The 13,886-nt window shown below is 33.8% G+C and overlaps 1 protein-coding gene across 1 annotated transcript; it reads left to right on the top strand.

The window, feature by feature from the left end:
- The first annotated feature begins 1,136 nt into the window (after positions 1-1,136).
- On the top strand, positions 1,137-1,835 carry LOC114371539. The gene is made up of 2 exons (XM_028328948.1): positions 1,137-1,364; positions 1,467-1,835. The coding sequence occupies exons 1-2, from the start codon at positions 1,137-1,139 to the stop codon at positions 1,833-1,835; spliced, it is 597 nt and encodes a 198-aa protein (XP_028184749.1).
- The last annotated feature ends 12,051 nt before the right edge of the window (positions 1,836-13,886 follow it).

The raw sequence follows: 13,886 nt of genomic DNA, 5'->3' as shown, positions 1-13,886 counted from the left end.
TAATTAATTCAACCCCCTCTTCTTAATTATTCCAAGGCCACTTGATCCAAAAAGATTTACTCTGTTGTGCATTTCTCAAAGTTTTTGCTTCTTGCTTGACACAAGAAGTGATGGCTACGAGAAATGAACGTGAGCGACTTCTTACTGAGGCTCTAAACAACCTGGTGCAAGTCATGTCTAATCAGGGAGGCGGTGGAAGAATAATTGCATACCATGGTTTAGATCGCTTTCATATGAATGACCCACCTACCTTCAAGGGGGGTTATGATCCTGAGGGTGTTGAGGCTTGGCTGAGGGAGATTGACAAGATCTTCTGAGTGATGGAGTGTCAGGACAAGAAAAAGGTATTGTTTGCTACTCACATGCTAACAGATGAGGCAAAGTACTAGTGGGAGAAAACTTGTCCACATCTAGAGGGATTAGGTGGTTTTATTGTTCCATAGGGGACCTTTAGACAAACTTTTTTGGAGAAGTATTTTCTAGAGGTTGTGAAGAACAGGAAGGAGATGGAGTTTCTCAAGTTGAAACATGGGAGCATGACAGTGGCAGAATATGCAACTAGGTTTGAAAACCTAGTCAAATACTTTTCTCATTATTAGGGGCAATCTAGTGAAAGGTCCAAATGTGTGAAGATGATGGTTAACTATCATGGCATCAACAACTTTGCACAATTATCGAATATGTGCAAGGTCTTTGATGAGGATTAGCGGGGGAAGGCTACTTTTTACAGGAATGCCAGTGCCAGTCATGGGAAAGAGAAGAAGCCTATGACTCACATTTGTGCTAAGCCGTACTCTACCCCTTCTGGACAATATGGCAACCACTTTGGGGGACAAAGGACCGGTGGATCCCAGCCTACCGGTAGAGGATTTCAGCCTATTGGTGGAAGTTCTCAGCCAGCTAACAAAGTGTCTCAACCTGCTGGTAGAGGTGGTGGTGGTTGTGCTCCTGCTACACTTGTTGCGCCATCCTAGTGTGCTAAGTGTGGTAAGATTTGTCATTTTACTCATGAGAGCCCAAATAGTGACGTGACTTGTTTCAATTGTCTAGGTAAGGGCTACATCAGTACTAGTTGCCTGCATCCTAGAAGAAAGAAGAGTAGGAGTCTGAATAACCAGAGTGGACGACCAAGGACAATGGGGAGAGTGTTTGCTCTTAGTGGAGCTGATGCCGCACAGTTCGATGATCTCATCCAAGGTATGTGTTTCATAAGTCATGTTCCCTTGGTTGTGTTGTATGATTCAGGTGGAACACATTCATTTATTTCTCGTGTTTGTGTTGAAAAACTTGCTTTGCCTGTGTGTTCTTTGAAATTTGACTTGATTATGGATACACCTGCTAGTGGGTCTGTTTTAACTTCTAATGTGTGCTTGCAATGTCCTATCTTGATTTCTGATAGACTATTTCTAGTTGACTTGGTTGTGTTACCCTTAAGTCAGATTGATGTTATTCTTGGTATGGACTAGTTATCTTTCAACCATGTCTTGCTAAACTGTTTTAAGAAATCTATTGTCTTTCTTGAGTCTGGTGTGAGTGATGGTGATGAGTTTTTATCTGCTAACCAGGTTAAGGCATCTTTGAGAGAGGATGCACAGGTATACATGATCCTAGCTAGCATGAGCGTTGAGACCAAGACCCCTGTGAGTGATATACCCATCGTGAGGGAGTTTCCTGAGGTGTTTGAGGAGGTGTCTTGGTTACCACCTGAGAGAGAGGTTGAGTTCTCCATAGACTTAGTGCTTGGTACTGAAACCATATCCATAACACCTTATAGGATGTCCCCTGTAGAGCTGAATGAGCTTAAGAAACAGTTGGAGGAGCTGATAGAGAAATAGTTTGTGAGGCCTAGTGTGTCACCCTGGGGAGCGCCTGTGTTGTTAGTCAAGAAGAAGGATGGGACCCTGAGGCTGTGCGTAGACTATCGTCAGCTGAATAAGGTGACGATTAAGAATAGTTACCATTTGCCTAGGATAGATGACCTAATGGACCAGTTAGTGGGGGCTTGTGTGTTTAGTAAGATAGATCTTAGGTCAGGTTACCACCAGATTAGAGTGAATTCTAGGGATATTCTGAAGACTGTCTTTAGGACCCGTTACGACCATTATGAGTATCTAGTTATGCCTTTCGGTGTGACCAATGCCACTGGCATGTTCATGGACTACATGAACAGGATCTTTCATCCCTACCTAGATAGTTTTGTAGTGGTCTTCATAGATAATATCTTGGTGTATTCCAAGACTAGGGAGGAACATGAGGAGAATCTTAGGGTTGTGTTGCAGACCCTCAAGGATAATAGGTTGTATGTCAAGTTGTCCAAGTGTGAGTTTTGGCTAGAAGAGGTGAGTTTTTTGGGTCATGTTATATCTTGCGGGGGGGATAGCAGTAGATCCTTCAAAGGTAGAAGCCATGATGAGATAGAAGAGCCCCAAGTCGGTGTTTGAGATCAGGAGCTTCCTTGGGTTAGCAAGTTACTACTGTTACTTGACTTTGTTGGTGTGACACCAATAGGGATGACATTTTCTGCTAATTTTTCCTATTTAGAGGGAGAACATCTAAATAATGTTGTTTAGCCTCTAGAAAGGTTTCAAGGTATTTTTCCAAGACGTGATGCCCTCCTTGGAGTTATTGTTACCGACATAGATCTAACATTGATGAATGTAGTGAAAATTGTTTTCCCTGAGTCGACCAATTTGTTGTGTCGGTTTCACATTGATAAGAATGTGAAGAAAAAATGTAAAACCCTGGTTGGTCAAAAAAATGCATGGAATAGTGTCATGGAAGCCTGAGGGAGTTTGGTTGATTGTCCTTTTGAGCAAGACTTTGATGAGTGCCTTATGAAGTTTGAAGTTGCTTGCTTACCGTGGCCAATGTTTGTTGACTATGTGAAGCAAACATGGTTGATTCCCTATAAAGAAAGATTTATTAAAGCCTAGACAAATAAGGTGATCATTTAGGAAACACAAAAACTAACAGGTATAAAAGATGTAAATATTTGTTGTTGTTAGGGTTTAGGATCTAATGGATAAAAATAATTATTTTTGTCTGCTTGTTTGTGTATTTCAAATGCAAGGTTGAGTATGCTCATTGGGCCTTAAAGAGACTATTGCAACATAGTCTTGGAGACCTATGTAGTGTTTGGGAAGCCATGAATAGCATGATCATGCTGCAACACATAGAAATTAAGACATCTTTTGAGACAGGTACACATGTGGTTGAACATGTTTTTAAAGTTACCTTATACAAGAAACTACTTGGCATCGTGTCAAGGTATGCTTTAAACCAGATTGCTACTGAGTTTGAGCATGTATGTTATGCTGGTATTGATAGTTCTCATTATGGATATGTAATGAGAACTACTCATGGTCTTCCTTGTGCATGTGAGTTAGCTAGATATGTTGTCAGTAGCATACCTCTTGGCATAATCCATATGTTTTGGCGAAGGCTAAGTTTTTCAGACCAAGGGTTATCTAAGCCCGAAGTCAGCATAACCGAAGAGATGGAAACCATATCCAAGCGATTTGAAGAGCTTGATGTTTGTGGCAAAGTTACTCTAAAGAGTAAACTTCAGGAAATTGCCTACCCTGATGTAAACTCTATGTGTGCTCCTCCAGAAAAGGTCAAAACAAAAGGTGCTCAAAAGAAACCGATGACCAAACATCAAAGATCAATAAAGCGTGATCTGTCTTACTGGGAGTATGTTGATGCATTACATTCTATGAAAAATAGTAATTATTCGGTCAAACGTAGTGCATCATCATCTAAACAACCAAAACCAGGAAGGACCATACCGATGTTGGATCACTTTCATCCATGCATTCATGATTCCATTGAAAACATTGTCAATGTCAAACCTAATGGTAACTATGGATATCATGCAATTGTTGCCTTATTGGGTATGGGTGAATATTCTTGGTCTTTGGTTGGTATATAAGTTTTTTGTTACATTTTGATGGATTAATTTTACTTTAAATAAATGTAATTAAAACTGTTACATGTAGGTTACCATGGATAAGTGGATGAATATAATCGACATGAGATATGTGATTGCATCAAGGTATAATGTCATCCTTGTTTCTCTTTTTCTCCAACAAAGTACGACGTTTTTTCCTCTTAGAAGTCAACCACCAAGAGATTTTTTTGTAAATCACGTTATATGTATCGGTCATGTGTATGACAATCATTTTGTTCAAGTAAAAGCATGATCATCATGTTTGTGTAATTTATGTAATAAAATGTGTTGTGATAATTTGAATGTGTATGTTCCTATGTAACAGGTATTTCTAAGAGACGCTGGTCCCTTATCGCCAACAGCTTTGTTATGGTCTACACATTGTCATTATCAAGCAAAGCAATGGCCTACACCATATATTAGTAGAATGCAGCAGTATACAAATTTGATGAGGTTGAAAACAGACTTTGTTGATTTAGGGAAAGATTAAACATTTACTTACTGTTAAGCCAATATTTATAACATACATAGTTGTTAAATACTTATAGGATTGTCATGTAATGTGATAATTAACGTGTTTTAATCATAGTATAAAAAAAACAAACAGTATATTGTTTTTGTAACGTACTGGTTTATTAAGGGTTATTTGGGTATGGTTTTTATTAGGGTTATTTGGTTAATTGAATTGTATTAGGGTTTAGGGTTTTAGTTCTAATGAATTATGTATTTAAGGTTGAGTGATTAATTAATTTGGTTTAGGGTTTAACATAATCTAGTTAGGTCAATAATTTAATATTCACATGCTACATAAATGAAAATAAATAAATAGTTTATCAAATAACATTAAATAATAAACATTGTTCAGTCTTGCATACATAATTCCTATAAAACATAAAAAAATCCTAACAATCTTCATGCGTTCGATGTACGCCACCTTCGCCTCGACCGAACATATACATTCCCTTGCGCAGTTACACCCTTGGTGAGGGTGTTGCTAGGTGCACCTAGTACCATTACTTGTGCACCCAACAATTTAAGTGAAGTGACAAAACTGTCATTCACTTAAATTTTAAAAACCAGGCTCCCTTGTTCACTCTGTACGACGCCGCAAGTTGCTACCTTCTTTGTCTTCCTTCTTGGTGTGCTCTCGGCTGCGTTGTCGTTGTCCACAACTTCCATTGGCGTCGTTTAGGTCGTGTCCACCATTGTCGGGCTGTTTCTGCCATCGAGGTAAGCGTTTGACATTGTCATTGGTGTTTGGTATGTGTTTGGAATCTGTATAATGCATACAGATTGAGTAATTCATATGAGTTATATGGATTAATCAATCTGTATAAATCATACAGATTACCTAATTCGTATGTTTTATTTTTTTAATTATAAATATATCAATTTGATTTTTGTATTTAAATAGTTGTTGTCGTTTTATTTAATTATAAATATATTATTTCAATTTATGTTTTTATTTTTTTAATTATAAATATATTAATTTTATTTCTATTTTTAAATAGTTAATGCTTTTATTTTTTAATTATAAGTATATAATTTTTTTAAATAGATACTGTTTTTATAATTATAAATATGTTATTTAGAATTTTTTTTCAAATAGTTATTGACTTTTTAATTATAGATATATTATTTTGAATTTTGTTTTTAAATAGTTATTGTTTTATTTAATTTTAAATATATTATTTTGATTTATATTTTAAATAGTTAATGTTTTTATCTTTATAAATTATAAATATATAAATTTATTTTTTGTTTTTAAATAGTTAATGTTTTTATTATTTAATAATACATATATTAATTTTTTATAAAATAGCTATCTTTTAGTTATAAATATATTATTTTGAATTTTTTTAAATAGTTATTTTTTTTCATTATAAATATATTATTATGAATTTTCTTTTTAAATACCTATTGTTTTTAAATATATTATTTTTAATTTAATATATTTTATTTTTTTAAAATAGCTATTTATTTTTTAATTCTAAATATATTATTTTGAATTTTTTTGAATATTTATTTTTTTAATTATAAAAATATTATTCTGATTTTTTTTTATAAATGGTTCTTGTTTATTAATTCTAAATATATTATTTTGAATTTTCTTTTTAAATGGTTATTTTTTAATTAAAAATAGATTATTTTGATTTTTCTTAATTAGTTCTTCTTTTTTTAATTATAAATATATATATATATATATTACTTTTTTTACATACATATTGTTTTTTTAATTCTAAATATATTATTTTTATTTTTTAAAAATACTTAATGTTTTTTAAATTATAAATATATTATTTAATTTTTTTTAATAGTTAATTTTTTACTTTTTTAATTGCAAATATTAATTATAAATTTTACTTATGTTTTTAAATAGCTATTGTTTTTAAATAGTTAATGTTATTATGTTTTTAATTATAAATATATTAATTTTTTAAATAGCTATTGTTTTTTTAATTATAAATATATTATTTTGAATTTTCTTTTTAAATGGTTTTTTTTAATTAAAAATAGATTATTTTTATTTTTCTTAAATAGTTATTCTTTTTTAATTATAAATATATTAATTTTACCTTTTTTTACATACATATTGTTTTTTTAATTCTAAATATATTACTTTGATGTTTTAAAATACTTATTGTTTTTTCAAATTATAAATACATTAGTTTAAATTTTGTTTCTAAATAGTTAATTTTTTACTTTTATAATTATAAATATTAATTATAAATTTTATTTATGTTTTTAAATAGCTATTGTTTTTAAATAGGTAATGTTATTATCTTTTTAATTATAAATATATTATTTTTAATTTTCTTATTAAATATTTATTGATTTTTAATTAAAAATAGATTATTTTTATTTTTTTAATAGTTTTTGTTTTTTTAATTTTAGTTTTTTTTACATACATAATTTTTAATTATAAATATATTATTTTGAATTTTATTTTAAATAGATATTCTTTTTTTACTTAAAAATAGATTAATTTAGTTTTTGTTTTTAAATTGTTATTGTTTTTTTAAATTATAAATATATTACTATAATAATTATATATTAGTTTTTTTGTAAAAAAATAGGCAAGGAGACACATTTTTTGTTATTTTATTTATTTAATTAATGATAGTCTTTTTTTTAAGTTGTTTTTTAGTAAAGAAGTTATTTTGATTACATAAAATTAATTAAAAATATATATTACAAATAATTTTTTTATTTATGAATTATTGAATAGTAATTGATTGAAGTATTGTTTGAATTTTGACATAAATTGTTATGATGGTTTAAATGTGTAAATTATGGTTAGAACCAGAAGTTTGAGTCGGGCTTTAGGTAAGGTTATAAGAAGAGTCCTGGGAGTGTAGATGAAGCAAGAGCTGAGACAGTATAATGTCATGGGCCATATGTTTGACTATCATGGCTACGAGACATTTACCGTAGCAAATGTGATGCAGCACACTGGACTGTAACAGCTCGAGCTTATTTGTTGCATTTGCTAGGTTGCACTCTTTCTGCTAATAAGAGTGCAACACACGTGCATGTGGTTTTCTTGGACGCCTTTTGAGACCTCACCCAGAGTGGAAGCTATGCATGGGGAGTTGCTGCCCTAGTGCATATGTACAACAATTTGAATGATGTGTCTAAGAGTAGCATCTGAAAACTTGTCGGATATATCACACTATTATAGGTAATTATAATTGATTTTTTTTTTGTTCTTTGATGTTGACTATTGTGTTGATTTAATTTTTTTTTGTTTTGAAAATATGTGTAGTGTTGGATTTATGAGCATTTTTCATTTGTTGCTGAGGCTATTACTGCTAAAGATTATCATGAAAGGAAACCATGTGCCTACTGCTGGACCTCTGGCAAGGCATTACCAATGTCAACGTATCGAAAACGTCTAGATAGATTGATTTTTGATGGTGTTTGTTGGATGGCTTACGATGACCACCATGAAGTTAGAGAGTTCGAGCTGGTTTCTTTGTTTTCTGAACATATCCGATGGGGTCCAATTGTTGTCATACACTGGCCAGAGAGGGTTGTGCGGCAGTTTAGGTATGTTCAAACTATTCCTCCATACTCTCCAGGTTCAAGATTATGCTTAGAATATATTGACAACAGATGAATACATTTCTCTGAGTACCTTGCACCGATGGGTCAGATTTGGGTTGTGCCTGGACAGTGTGCAGCTACATCGATTGGTTGTACATGATTTCTCATCCCTTCATGAGATCGGCACAGCCTGGGGATCCAGTTAGACATCCATCTATCATGCAAGATGACACATATGTTGAACCAGATATTCCTCAGTACTCGATGGTTGCAGCAACTATGGAGGAAGCACTTGCAGATGCACATTCTCATGTAGAGCGGCCTCGACATGCAGTGGTAACATATATATTCAGCTTACTCTGATATTCATTTTATTTAAACATGCAATGTGTATAACCCTTTTCGGTTGTTGTCAATTTCATAGGATGTTTGCCAAGCAATAGTTGAAAGGTTAGAACGATTGATGAACCTGAGGATAGTGACAGAAGATACAAAAGCATACAGTGTGATGGAAGACTGCCTAAGGATCGTCAGAGGTGTCACTGCGAAACACAATGTATATGTGCAGTCGCGACGAAGGCAGCGTATGAAAGACGCATAAAGACATTTAGAAATTTTTAGGAAATGTTTAGACAATGTTTATCATTTTATTTTATTTGACAACATTTTTATTTGACAAATTTTATTTGACATGTTTTTTATATTAGTATTGGACCCGCATATCATAGGTCGTGAATTAAACCATAAACCCTATATTAGACACGTAACAAAAAAACATAAGTTTTGAATTAACACTAAATCCTAACTTGTGACATAACACTAAACCCTAGGCACTAAACCCCCTCATTTGTGATGCACCAATCAACCCTAATTGGTGGCGTACCTCAGAATCCCCATTTTCCTGTAACACTTAACCCTAATAACATAAATTAACACTAAACCCTAGGTATTATAGTAACCTTAAATCGTTTGAACATAAAGTATAACACATAATTATATGAATTTCCAATGAAACAATTGTATATAATTGTAGTACATGACAATTACATAAGTAGTAGAATCTTCACTCTTCACTTAAATCAACATGATCTGTTTTCAACATCATCAAATTTTTGTACTGTTGCATTCTACTAATATATGAAGTTGGTCACTGCTTTTGATGTGAACATGAGTAGGACCGGATCGTTTGATACAGGCTACGAAGGTTTGGATGACGCCACTTCCGGTGAAGGAAGATAAGTCAGGGTAGACGCCACTTCCGGTGAAGGAAGATAAGTCTGGGTAGACGCCACTTCCAATGAAGGAAGATAAGTCAGGGTAGACGCCACAAGGATTACCTTGATAAGTCTAAGATTGGTTCAACAAGGAACCCGGAGAGAAACTCTCACCAAATTTGATCAAAATGCCAAAAGTTTTCTTATTCAAAACAAAAACTCATACTTATAGTGTAGCTGAACAAAAAGATAAAAATAGACATGGGCCTTCTAAACAGTTTGGGCCAAAATTACAATAAAAATAAATTATAACTAAAAACTTATTTAACTTGGGCCTTCAAATTAGTTTGGGCCTTCAACAACAATTAATAGTCTTGATAGTGTCTCTGCCTCTGGGCCTTCATCATTCTCCACTTGGGCCTTCATCCTTCTCCACTCGGGGGCTTTGTCCTTCTCCACTTGGGCCTTCGTCCTTCTCCACTTGGGCCTTTAGCCTGTATTTGGCCAGTTTCATGATTCTCATCATTCCCTCCTTCTTGGAAAACATTTGTCCTCAAATGTTCAGGATCATCACCGGGTTCAAGTACCACTTCCTTCCTTTTCTTGTGGGCTTGCTTGACATGGCTTTCATTCTTCTTTGCAATTTGCACCTTCACTTGGTCATACAATCTTTTCACATACTCAACTTTGGCATGTGCATCCTTACGTTGAGTCTCTTGGGGATTGCTTTTGTAAGTTGGCCTGTTAGGCAATGAAGCTCCGGGGAGGAGATCAACTTGATGTTCTATGCCTCTTGAAGGTGGTAGTCCATGAGGAATCTCCTTAGGAAAGACATTTTTAAATTCCTGCAATAATGGTTGAACACTAGGAGAAATAGAAATAGTAAACTCATTAGAATTATCAGTAGAAATTTTACTGTCTTTGCAATACTGTAGATTGAGTGGTTCATAAGCAGGTAACACTTTCCTCACTTCACTCGCCTCTGCAAAATAATTAAATTTTCTCTCATGTGTATCACTCTCTCTCTTATGTGTATCACTCTTTTCCTCGGGTGTATCACTCTTCTTTTTCATATTCCTTTGTGGTGCCTCACTATTTTCTTTCTCTTGTTCTCTCTTTTCTCCCATTCTGATTTGGTCATCACACACTTCTCTAGGGGATAGAGGTTTAAGAGTAAATGAGGAAGATTTGGCTATTCGTCTGTAGGGCTTTTCTTTGTTACGGTTCAACAAACGTTGCATTTGTGTAGTCCACGCGTCCAGAAATAAGCGTTGAGATTCGTCCAGTTGATGATATACACCCCCATTGTCACCAGCTCTTGCCATGATTAAGGAACAAAGAATTTTGTAGTAAATTAAAAAAAAAAATTCAGGACCTCACCACACTCTACTCACGTGTTTCTCTCTTTGATGGTAGTTCACTCGTGTTTGATGATCTCAATATAGGCTTTTGTGTGATGTTTTCACTCTTACCTTTTACCACTCACTCCCTCTTAAGTTCCTGGATGAATCAAATTAGACACACAAGGTATATAACAGGAAAGACAGTTTAGTTATCACAGACTGTGTAGCAGATTTAATTTGGATAACAAATCAGATTTGATTTTGGTTAACAGATTAGACTTGATTTGGATTTAGATTTGATTTGGATAACATATTAGACTTGATTTGGATAACATATTGGATTTGATTTGGATAACAGATTAGACTTGATTTGATTTGGATAACAAATTTTGATTTGATTTGATTTGGATAACAGATCAGATTTGGATAACAAATTAGATTTAATTTGGATAACAAATAAGATAATAGATAGGATAGCAGATAAGATAACAGATATGACAATTAAACTTCAAATGCTCATAACTTTTGTTACGGTTGTCCGTTTGAGGCCCACTATATATCAAAACGCTCAGAATTCAGAGGAGAATCTAGAATAGGGGATTTGACCCACGATTTTCTTTCCAAAAAAATACCTCTAAATGCCTCAATTTCGTGTTCAAAGATCAAACACCCACTTTTTTTTTCAAATTTTTTTGCAATTTTTTTTTACACAAAGTGTGAAAGACACAAGAAACAAGAACAAGAACGCAAATAACAGAACACAAGATGCAAACAAGAACGAAACAAGATGTAAACAAAAATGCAAATAACAGAACACAAGACACAAACAAGAATGAAACAAGATGTAAACAAAAATGCAAATAATAGAACAAGGACAAAACACGAACCTGGACAAATTACAAAGAAAAATAATAGGATAGGATAGAACCTGTATCAAGAGCCGAAGCTCTGATACCAGATGATGCGAACCTGAGTAGGACCGGATCGTTTGATACAGGCTACGAAGGTTTGGATGACGCCACTTCCGGTGAAGGAAGATAAGTCAGGGTAGACGCCACTTCCGGTGAAGGAAGATAAGTCTGGGTAGACGCCACTTCCAATGAAGGAAGATAAGTCAGGGTAGACGCCACAAGGATTACCTTGATAAGTCTAAGATTGGTTCAACAAGGAACCCGGAGAGAAACTCTCACCAAATTTGATCAAAATGCCAAAAGTTTTCTTATTCAAAACAAAAACCCATACTTATAGTGTAGCTGAACAAAAAGATAAAAATAGACATGGGCCTTCTAAACAGTTTGGGCCAAAATTACAATAAAAATAAATTATAACTAAAAACTTATTTAACTTGGGCCTTCAAATTAGTTTGGGCCTTCAGCAACAATTAATAATCTTGATAGTGTCTCTGCCTCTGGGCCTTCATCCTTCTCCACTTGGGCCTTCATCCTTCTCCACTCGGGGGCTTTGTCCTTCTCCACTTGGGCCTTCGTCCTTCTCCACTTGGGCCTTTAGCCTGTATTTGGCCAGTTTCATGATTCTCATCAGCTTTGCCTGAGGATGATAATGTCTAGACCATAACAAAGCTAAAGGTGGTAAGGGACAATAGTCTCTTAAAAAAACCTGTTACATATGCACAAACAATTTCAAATTATTATAACACAATTCAGTGTGTTGCAGCATCATAATGTTGTTCATGGCTTCCCAAACACTACATAGGTCTCCAAGGCTATTTTGTAGTAGTCTTTTTAAAGTCCAATGAGCAGATTCAATTATGCATATGAAATAGACAAAAAAAAAAAAATAAATACAAGTATTTTTATCCATTAAGTCCTAAACCTAATAAAAAATGACATTTTTCATACCTGTTTGTTGTTGTGTTTCCTAAGTGCATCACTTTATTCGTCCAGGCTTTAACAAATTTTTCTTTGAGGGGAATTATCCATGTTTGGTTGACATAGTCAACAAACATTGGCCATGGTGAACAAGAAATTTCAAACTTCTTAAGGCAATCCTCGAAGGACAATAAACCAAACTCCCCAGGCATCCACCGCAAAATCCCATGCATTTTTTTTACCAACCAAGGATTTACATTTTGCCTTGACATTCTTGTCAATGTGAAACCTACACAACAAGTTGGTACACTCAGGGAATACAATTTGCTCTGCATTCATCAATGCTAAATCTCTGTCAATAATAATAATTCTAGGGAGGGTATCACGTACGAGAAAAAGACCTCGAAACCATTCTAGAGCCCAGACAACATTATTTAGACATTCTTCCTCCAAATAGGCAAAACTAGTAGAGAATGTCATTCTTGTTGGTGTCACACCAACAAAGTCAAGTAATGAGAGCCTATAGCTATTTGTTTTGTAGGTACTATCTATCAAAAATACTAAATTACAGGCATTGTATAACTTCACTGCGTTAGGATGACACCAAAAGATATCATGTACAACATCTTCATCCTTTAATCTATGTCAATGAATATACTAATCTCGTTTAAGAAGCTTCATTAGTTGTTGCATTTCAGTATCACTGTCTCTTATGAAAGAACAACATGCACTTCTTGCATTTTATGTTTGTTTGATTGTTGTATAACTATTGACATTGTGCTCCTTCAACGTTAGCAGAATATTTCTTGGTTTCACCATTGACTTTGTCATATCAACAATAATTATCTTTTCATCCTTAGTCAATCTACCAACGTATGGATGTCCAACTAATGACTTTGTCATTTCATGATTGTGACTCCCACACGTTAACTTCATCATCCATCCTTGGCCTCCAACCATTGATTTCCCACACAGCTTAAAGGGACACTCACATTTCCTACTGTTAGTATCTCTTCTTACAAAATCTTTCTTCCTGGACCTATACTGACCACTCCTTTCATAACCAATTAAGACAAATGAAGTCTTTCATCTTATACTAGTGTTTGTGTCTGACCTCAAAACTAATTTCATAAACAACAGCTCGAGCCCAATTCAAAACATCATCACAAGTAGCAAACACCTACAATGCAATCCAAACATTTTTACTCTTCAACAAACATTCAATAACTTACTTTAACAACAAAAAAATTATATTAATACCTGAGAAGTATTGAATGCATCAAAACAATCAACATGTTCTGATTTCATACCATCTTCATCTTCATTTTGTTCATTCATATCAATTTCTTCAGACATTATATTGTCATGCATCCACTGATCTTCGTCCATCTTAACAAGATATTTAAAAATTTTAGTCACAAACAAACGACCCCTAACCGCATCATACATATACTATCACATAAAACGTTAGGTATTTTTTTATTGTATTTAATAATATAAAACA

This window comes from Glycine soja, chromosome 10 (genome assembly GCF_004193775.1).
Source record: "Glycine soja cultivar W05 chromosome 10, ASM419377v2, whole genome shotgun sequence".
NCBI lineage: Eukaryota > Viridiplantae > Streptophyta > Magnoliopsida > Fabales > Fabaceae > Glycine > Glycine soja.
This window is presented reverse-complemented; position numbering and strand designations above follow the sequence as displayed.